The 9,761-nt window shown below is 38.8% G+C and overlaps 1 protein-coding gene across 2 annotated transcripts; it reads right to left on the bottom strand.

Annotated features, from left to right (window-relative positions):
- Positions 1-8: 8 nt before the first annotated feature.
- On the bottom strand, positions 9-8,295 carry LOC143523040 (cytochrome P450 2J2-like). Of its 2 annotated transcripts, none has more exons than XM_077017166.1 (9): positions 7,944-8,292; positions 7,624-7,789; positions 7,163-7,312; positions 6,685-6,845; positions 6,002-6,178; positions 5,299-5,440; positions 4,843-5,030; positions 4,576-4,717; positions 9-1,138 (listed from the first exon to the last, which is right to left on the bottom strand). In XM_077017166.1, the coding sequence occupies exons 1-9, from the start codon at positions 8,139-8,141 to the stop codon at positions 963-965; spliced, it is 1,500 nt and encodes a 499-aa protein (XP_076873281.1). In that variant the 5' UTR covers positions 8,142-8,292; the 3' UTR covers positions 9-962. The 2 variants fall into 2 exon arrangements, with proteins under 2 accessions (XP_076873281.1, XP_076873282.1); XM_077017167.1 differs by lacking the exon at positions 9-1,138 and adding an exon at positions 3,323-3,902 and having other exon boundaries at positions 7,944-8,295.
- Between the last annotated feature and the right edge of the window lie 1,466 nt (positions 8,296-9,761).

The following is a 9,761-nucleotide window of genomic DNA, read 5'->3' as shown; positions in this document are numbered from 1 at the left end:
AGAAGGAATCATATATCAAGAAGGATATTTATTGAACATTTCCTATTTCCAAAGCATACATTGCATGAAAAGGTCACATTTGTATGTTGCATGTTTTCTTGCAGTGGATTTTCCTCACTATCCAACACAGGAGTGTTTTTGTTTTGTTTTTATTAGCATTAAATTCATTATTCATTCAGATCCCTAAAATTGTTTGAAAATGTTTAGATTATTTAAATAAATATAGAATATATAAATATAGAATATACATTTTTAGAATATCGTAGACTATTTTAAGAACATGAGCAGTGGGCCTATTGTTAAAATTGTTAAAAATGTTACGTGATATAATTAAAAACCAAAAACCAAAATAACCAAGTACGGTAAAGTAATATAACACTGAGCAATCACCTGCATCAGCACACATTAATAAATCACTGTAGACCCTCAGCAGAACAATCTACCCAGAATGCCACTTCAGAATCCCAGACTGGAAATTGTCATAAATATTGTATTTCTTTAAAACAACAGTAATTTGATTAGCCACCTTCTCTAAATTTTAGCTAAGAATGGAAGTTTCAATACCGGCCTGTAATTCTTAAGCACCATTGGGTATAAGTTAGATTTCTTTATTAAACACTGAACAATTCATGTTTAAAATAAGCCAGAACACAACCTGTACCCAAAGCAGAAAAAGAAGATGGGGGACTAATAATTGATACCCACGTCTCAGGCTTAATACTGAACCTGTTATGACCTTATCAACAAAAAAAGAGAAAGAAACCTGTTATCATCAGAAAGTAAGACCTAGCTTCCTTTACTAAAGTATTAAAAGAAAAATTAAGATCTTTAAGGTTCAGGAAATGCACTTCTAACCCAATAGCTTTCCATATTCTGTCCGACCTAAGACACTTCCGTCTTAAAGATCCAACCTCATCGGTCACACATGGAGCTTTATTCTTTATAGCCCTTTATACAATATCTCAGCGGGGGACAGCACAGAGTTGGTATGGATGAGGGCAGAGTGTGGCACCTGATCTGAACTCCAGTTTGGGCTCGACCCCCTCTGGTGGTGAAAAAGTGAAGTGCTGAAGGAGAGACGTGAAGAACAGGAAGAGCTCCATACGGGCCAGGTGCTCTCCCAGACACACCCTCTTTCCTGGGATGGGAAAAGCACAGAAAAACAACAAAAAACCCCAAATAAAACAACTAAAACTTCACTGCAGCAGGTGGAAGACATTACCATAACATTACCATAACAGAAAGGAGGATGCTAAAAAAACTAGCAACTCTTATAGACAATGAATCCAACCCCATGTTTGAGACTTTATCAGCTCTGGGCAGCACCTTCTGTGACCGACTGTGTCACCCAAAGTGTGTTGCAGAGCGTTACCGGAGATCCTTCACCCCTGCTGCAGTTAGACTGTACAATCAGCACTGCTCTCGATAACAATACACTTTTTGCTTATAGTTCTTTTTTGCTTATATTCTATATGTATATATGTATCGTGTACGTTTGGAGTCCTGTCCTTTGTACTACTGTCACTTTGTCACTTTGTACTACTGTCACTTTGCTGCTGGGAGTTGTAAATTTCCCCATTGCGGGACTAATAAAGGTTTATCTTATCTTACATTAGGGCACTCCAAATGTTTCTTCCTGAGTACTTATAATCTGATGTACAGTGCATCCGGAAAGTATTCACAGCGCTTCACTTTTTCCACATTTTGTTACAGCCTTATTTCAATTGTATTAAATTATTCTCTCACCTCAAAATTCTACACAAAATACCCCATTATGACTATGTGAAAAAGGTTTTCTTGAGAGTTCTGAACATTTATTAAAAATAAGAAATCACATTCACATATGTATTGACAGCCTTCGCCATGAAGCACAAAATTGAGCTCAGGTGCATCCTGTTTCCACTGATCATCCTTGAGATGTTTCTACAGCTTAAATGGAGTCCACCTGTGGTAAATCCAGTTGATTGGACATGATTTGGAAAAGCATACACCTATCTATATAAGGTCCCATAGTTGAGTGCATGTCAGAGCGCAAACACCACGCATAAAGTCAAAGGAATTGTCTGTAGACCTCCGAGACAAAAATGTCTCGAGGCACAAATCTGGGAAAGAATACAGAAACATTTCTGCTGCTTTGAAGGTCCCAAATGAGCACAGTGGCCTCAATCATTCGTAAATGGAAGAAGTTTGGAACCACCAGGGCTCTTCCTAGAGCTGGCCGGCCGTCTAAATTGAGCGATCAGGGGAGAAGGGCCTTTGTCAGGGAGGTGACCAAGAACCTGATGGTCACTCTGTCAGAGCTCCAGCGTTCCTCTGTGGAGAGAGGAGAACCTTGCAGAAGGACAACCATCTCTGCAGCAATCCACCAATCAGGCCTGTATGGCAGAGTTGCCAGGCGAAAGCCACTCCTTAGGCACAAGGCAGCCCATCTAGAATTTGCCAAAAGGCACCTGAAGGACTCTCAGACCATGAGAAACTAAATTCTCTGATCTGATGAGACAAAGATTGAACTCTTTGGTGTGAATGCCAGGCGTCATGTTTGGAGGAAACCAGGCACTGCTATTCACGAGGCCAATACCATCCCTACAGTCAAGCATGGTGGTGGCAGCATCATGCTATGGGGATGTTTTTCAGCAGCAGGAACTGGCAGACTAGTCAGGATAGAGGGAAAGATGAATGCAGCAATGTACAGAGACATCCTGGATGAAAACCTGCTCCAGAGCATTCTTGACCACAGACCTGGGGTGACGGTTCATTTTTCAGCAGGACCACGACCCGAAGCATACAGCCAAGATCTCAAAAGAGTGGCTTCAGAACCACTCTGTGAATATCCTGGAGTGGCCCAGCCAGAGCCCAGACTTGAATCCGACTGAACATCTCTGGAGAGATCTAAAAATGGCTGTGCACAGATCTCTCCCATCCAACCTGATGGAGCTTCAGAGGTACTGCAAAGAAGAATGGGCAAAACTGCCTAAAGATAGGTGTGCCAAGCTTGTGGCATCATATTCAAAAATACTTGAGGCTGTAGTTGCTGCCAAAGGTGGTTCTACAAAGTATTAAGCAAAGGCTGTGAATACTTGCGTAAATATGATTTCTTTGTTTTTTAATTTTAATACATTTTCAAAACCCACAAGAATTTTTTTCGCATGGTCATAATGGGGTATTTTGTGTAGAATTTTGAGGAAAGAGATTAATTTAATACAATTTGGAATAAGGCTGTAACGTAACAAAATGTGGAAAAAGTGAAGTGCAGTGAATACTTTCCGGATGCACTGTATATATTGCAAACATATTTTTAAAAGCAACTAAAGACCTAAGGAATCCTATTCTGGAAATTCTGGTATGTTATGTTTACAGTGTGAATCTTTATCTCTTTGCGATATTGAAGCTAAATGTCTTCATCAGTGTTGTCGCAGAACACGCGAGAGATTAGGCCGCACACCTTATAATCAGCATGAAATGAAATGGAGTCACATGACTCATTTCAGTTCATGCAATTATTAAAAAGCACTGGAGTCAAGTGATATCAGGTTTAAGGGAGAGTAAAATGTGTTTGGAATGTGCATCCTTAGAATAACAGTTGGTTAGAAAATTTATACTTGTTGTGACTTACTGTTAATGGTAATGGGTCATGTGAAACTATGGAACAATGGGTCATAACCAACATGGCGGATCAGGACAGGCATAAATCACAGAACAACCATAGTCTAAACACGGTCTAATAGGTGCACACGGTAAATGTTTATGTTTGTTACATTTTTATTATGCTAGCTAATGTTGTGCTAGCTAATGTTTTGTAAAAGCAATTCTAGCAACGAGCAACACCGCCAGCAACATTCAAAAGACTAGGAAGTGCATGTCTTGAACAAAGCACTTTTTATTTCTTGTGGTTTTCACAGTGTCTGAAGAGAGATAAATAGAGAGAGAAAAACATTTCTGAAGACGTCAGTACAACTCGTAGCAGTCATTCCATTACATCAGTGTAACTACAAGCTTGGTTTTCACGGTTGTTCCTGAAAGTATGTAGAAAGTGTGGCAAAAGACACCCCTGAACAAGTTGTAATTACAGTTACTGTGAAAAGCAAGTGGAAAATGAAATGATGTTCAAAAGACAAAGTTAAAGATGACATTCCCTTTGTATTTTAAAATTTACAAATTTACATGTTTTCAACATAAAAAAGGAAAAGGGCCAAAAGCAAAACTAATGTCACGACTGGCTCCGCCCACCCCACCCCCACTCAGATCTCCTGGGGTTCCCATACTTTTGCAAGGTATAATTCATTTGTTCATTCTAAAAATGTATGAAACCAAAATATTACATTGATAATGCTTAAAAGGTTGAAACCTGTGTGAAAATCTCTTCACCTTCAATTTACTTACTGGTTCACAGAAATAGTAATTGTGGTCAGGGGAGCCCAAAGTTTTGCAGATCACTGTATATGCATTTGAATAATGGTGAAAATTACTGTACCTGCATAAAGGCCAATGTATATAAACTTGAATAATGGTGATAATTACTGTACCTGCAGAAAGGCCACTGTATATGCACTTGAATAATAGTGATTATTACTGTACCTGCAGAAAATGGCATGAAGGCCTCCCTCTTCCTAAAGTTTCCATTATCATCCAGGAAGTGACCTGGGTTAAATATCTGAGGTGTCTCCCACTCTGACTCATCGAACAGAACTGAAGTCAGGTTGCCAATCACGATTGTGCCCTGCAGAACAATACAAACAATTATTGCAGCTCTGATGAACATTATGAACCAGATCTTTGGATATGAAGAACCAGGTCTCGTGTTTCCAAAGATGTGCAGGTACACATGCATCATTCTGAGCCCACCTTTGGGATACAGTACTCTTCTATCTGAGTGTCTTCTGTGGCAGCCCGGACAACGTTAAGTGGAATGATGTTTGCCATCCTCTGAATCTCATGAATAACAGCGTTGGTGTATGGAAGGTTCTCCTTGTCTGACATAGATGGTTGGCGTGAAGACCCCACCACCCTGTCAATCTCTGCTTGTATTTTGGCTAAGAATAATTTATGAAAATTAGTACATACAAATTATCTACAAAACAATGCCTACTCAAAGGTGGTGTTGAACAGTTCAGCAGTGTGTTATTCCTGAATAACAATAGTTTGAACTGGAGTATTCTGCAGAGGTGAGTAAGAAATGTTTTTAATGAACACCTACCAGCCAGTCAGAGTTGATTGTTACATGTTAACCCCAATCATCATAACTGAATGTGAAAGTCTGTAGCAGATGTTGGAGCAGATGTTAACTCATCATGCACTTACCCTGAATCTCAGGGTATTTGATCATGTACAGCAGGCCCCAGTACATGGTAGTGGAGGTGGTCTCACTCCCAGCACCAAAAAGGTCCAGAGTACAACAGCACAGATTTTCCATATCAAACCCAGCAGCTTCATCTTCTTTCCACTACAGAAAATGACAGGAAACCTCAGATTTCTCTCTGCAGAGATTTTAATTAATCATTTAATTAAATATTTAGCCTGAAGAAAATGTTTAACCTATTTCTGATCTACCAAATAAACTGAACACCTCTCATAGCGTTCTGCAGTTTGCCAGGTCTTCTTTTATATATATAATTTTTGTTCTACATCTTCCTGTTCTTTGTTTCTTTTTTGTGTGTGTTTATGTCACACTGTGGTCAGAACCAGAGTGTGACAAACATGTTTGTCATTGTTTAAAGTCTCCTTACTCCTGAACTCATGCCTCAGTTGCCATGTTACAGTTTAAATGTGAATTTGCCTTAAATTGTATTTGCCTGCCATCTGCTTCCAGGCTGCTAGAGTAAGCCTCATAAACGGAATGTTACCAAATGCATGAATGCATGAATTATCACTAAGTGTCTTGTTTAGTCTGGTATATGAATGAATCAAACCTGAATCCACACACAGGGGGCAAAGAGATGTCTCCTGTGCATCAGGGGGTGCAGTATCTGCTTTGGAAAACCTGGTGAAGAGTATTACTACTTACCTTTGCCATCTCGGTGAGGAAGCAGTCAATATAGTCTCGTGGGTTTGAGGGGTCATAGTTCACTCTGTGCTCTGTTATCTTGGAACGGACAAAGTCAATTATCTTTTTATTCAAGTGGAAGATTTTTTGGTGAGGACCAGGAAGTCGGCGCATGAGCCATGGAAACATGTTGTACACCTAGAGACACATGAGCACAGGTGTGAAGCTTGTGAAATTGATTTCTTAACACTGAATCACTGGCTCACATTCCCAAAGATTACATAGAACAAACATCACCAATACCAAGGAAACAAAGTGCAAAGAAAAGAATAAAACATGATCGGATCTCATATCATCAATTACAATGATAGCACTGCCAACAAGTAATGGAAGTGTATTGAGACCAAGAAGCATGACATATATGTCCACATCTTCGAATGCCTAAACCCCTAGCTTACACTAGGTAACAGTACACAGACTTGAAATAGGGCATAGAACACATTAATACTTAGTATTATACACATACATGGACAATGATTTAGAATTTCCACATTACTGAATCTACTCATCACATTTTCTCTCATTCAAGACAGCAAGTGCACCTTGCATATACAGTATATATGTGTGTGCGTGAGTATATATATATATACACACACACACACACACACACACACACACACACAAAGCCATGTGAGTCCATGTACCTGAGCCCAGATGCCACCCTGCAGGTAAACAACCTCATTAATGGCTTTCAGCATGGTTTGGAATTCACTATCACTGTACTCAAAGCGATCACCAAACACCAGGACACAGATCACATTAGAGACAGCATTGTTCATCAGCCACTGAGGATCAAACATTCTCCCTAGAAATGGGACAGAACATATGTATGTTATATTATTTATGTCATACATAAAAAATTAATCCATACAAGCAGGAAATGAATAATTATACAAAGGTTGCATTCTTCCTATGTACTACACAAACACATGACACTGTACAATATTGTTTGTATATTGCTTGTTAAGGCTTTATTGTTAAGCATTTAATCATCATTATGACATAACATTGTGGGTGCCATTTATGCAAAAATACATATCACTTTTCTCAGCTATCTAGGCTTTTCAATGTAAAAACTAAAAATCTAAACTACAGTTCATACAGTATCTTAGGAGGCATCACCTTGCTCATCTGACATGGCTTCTTTCAGGTAGCGGCATTCCAGATGGATGGAAGGCTCCAAGCTTTTCTTTCCCAGTCCAAAATTTCGAAGTGTAGACAGAGCAAACCGTCTCTGCTGCTTCCAGGTATAACCATTGGACAAAAGAACTCCTATTTACCCCAAATAAAAAGGTTCTCAAAAACATGTTCGATAAAAGACCCAAATAGTATCTTTATTTACTGTTCTAAACTAATATATCTGTGATTATACTTATGACAAAGCCCAAGTTGTACACTGAGGAATGCATAAAATTACTTTTAATGTATTAACACAGTAAAGGAACAAATTGCAATATATTTACTGTACTAAAGAGTAACTATTAAATTAATACGACTAGTCTTTACAATGTGTTTAACAGTTTACCAGAATCAAACATTAAGAGGGTCTACTGTTGATTTGCCCACCTGTCATACATACGTACCTTTACTTCCGCCAAAAATATCATTAGCCAAGGGTACATTTGGGCGATCAGCAAACACGTCTCCTTGGTCTACATACACCTTTTTAACTAATTTATATCCATTCACGATAACAAACCTCAGTCCGACAAGTCGAATGCTGAAAACATGTCCATATTTGTGTGTCATCTGCAAAGGGATAATAATGGATATCTTTATTTCGGATCTACATGCACAATGAGCGACTTGTATGTGTCTGTACATTTTCGGTTAAAATTAGATCAGGGAATCACTGAAGTAGAATGTAGCCAAGATATGACTGGCTTTGTAGTTTTGCGCTTACCTGTACTAACTCAGTATGAATCTTCTTTAAGTCGATATGATGAATATCGCCAATAAATGGCAGAGACCATGGCCCAGGAGGAAAGTTCTTCGGTGTTTTATTTCTCAAATAATCATAGAAAATAAAAAAGACGCACGAAAACAAGAAAACACACTTAAAGTCAATCCACTCAAAAACGTGTAGCTGAATGTCCGTCATTTAAATTCCGTTTCAAAATCTTATACAATGTTACAAGGAAAAGGTTTTTTTTAAGCTACACTCCAAAAACACTCAAAGCGTAGATTGTGGCGTTTTTTAAGGAAGTGAGAAAGTGTCCCGCCTCCTTTAGTCTACGACCGCATCCTATAATGTTCTGTATTCTTCAAACAGCACTCAGTATATAGTGTATGGCAGTTTTTCTGTATCAATATTCAAATGAAAATGTAATACGTATTTGCATTTACATGTTCCACTCATACAAGCAACTTTGAGCTCAAAATTCAAATGCAATAATTCCATTTACATTTGCAATGTGATAGACGTCTATTCATATTTCATTTACACATACATTTTGATGCTTTATTTGTGTCATTATTGAAATGAAAATTTATTTCCAATTTGAATTATCAAGTTCATGTGATCATGCAAAGGTTGTATCAAAATTATAATTAAAATGCTATTCGCTTAATATGCTTTGCATTTCGTGATAACACGTTTGAAACGTAATTTTCAACCTCACCACCACGCTAAAAAGATGTCAATATTCAAACGTTAATGGAGAAATAGCGCCTCTCCTGTTTGCACTAACATTACGATACCAACAGTGCTCAAACTGTGTCAAAATGCATTTTGAAAGTGCAATCCGAGCAGATTGCATTTTCATTTCCATGGTCTTCCACTATAGTCAAATTATAGTCAAATTAGATTCCACGGCTTCACTTTATTCAGCTGTGGCAGAGCAACTGTGTGCCTCAAACTACGGCGGTAGAAAGGCCGACCTCCGTGAAGCGTCTCGTGTGATCAGAAACAGAAAACCATTTCTGCTCGTTAATGCTGGTTTATTTAAATAAACATTGTGCTGTCGTATTTTTAAAGTTATAAAGCGGTACTGCCTCGATGAGTGATGTTATCCAGAACCCCCCAGCGTCCCTGTTTAGTGTGGTTAATGCCACAGACGCAGCATGATTACTTGAACTCGCAGGTAATCCTCTACCAAGCCTTGATCTGTAACGTACTTGTAATCATGACGCGAGCAGAAAATTTAGAAGTGAGCAAAAAACTGAAACACGCGCTGAAAACAGGGAAGTGAGCGCACTTAACAGCGCTCGGTTTTCTTGATTTTGCGTGCTCAGTGTGTCTGACTTGCTTGATTGAATCTTATCTTTGCGCTCTCATATTAAAGACCGTAATCTCACTCCATACTACACCTTGTGGGTTCATAGATTGTCCTTGTTTGAGTCGAGTGGCCCTGTTTTCATGCCTTGGTAAATCCTTAGTATAAGCTTCCGTTGTCTACGTTTCATGCCTTTCCCTAGTCTCAGACTATAACTTTGGGGTTCATAGATTGTGTTTGTTTAATCGAGTGTTCAGTGTACATTTTTATTCTTTGGTCTGTCTTTCGTACGAGTTCTTTTCCTCCACGTTATAGTTTGCCTAGGTCTCAGACTACACCTTATGCCCGGTTCACACTACACGATTTTAGGCTGGTTTTTCAGTTGCCGACTGTTTTTTGTAGATCGCCGACAGAAACTATGGTCGGATAACGTTTGAATATTGACATCTTTTTAGCCTGGTGGTGAGGTTGAAAATTACGTTGTGTTATCACGAAATGCAAAGCAT

This window comes from Brachyhypopomus gauderio, chromosome 9 (genome assembly GCF_052324685.1).
Source record: "Brachyhypopomus gauderio isolate BG-103 chromosome 9, BGAUD_0.2, whole genome shotgun sequence".
NCBI lineage: Eukaryota > Metazoa > Chordata > Actinopteri > Gymnotiformes > Hypopomidae > Brachyhypopomus > Brachyhypopomus gauderio.
This window is presented reverse-complemented; position numbering and strand designations above follow the sequence as displayed.

Excerpts from the sequence above, each read along its gene's own strand:
- LOC143523040 (XM_077017166.1), bottom strand. The coding sequence starts at position 8,141 with ATGACGGACATTCAGCTACACGTTTTTGAGTGGATTGACTTTAAGTGT. Across the intron at positions 7,790-7,943 it reads TTCATACTGAGTTAGTACAG|ATGACACACAAATATGGACA; the intron begins GTAAGCGCAAAA and ends ATCCCTTTGCAG. Across the intron at positions 4,718-4,842 it reads AAGAGTACTGTATCCCAAAG|GGCACAATCGTGATTGGCAA; the intron begins GTGGGCTCAGAA and ends ATTGTTCTGCAG.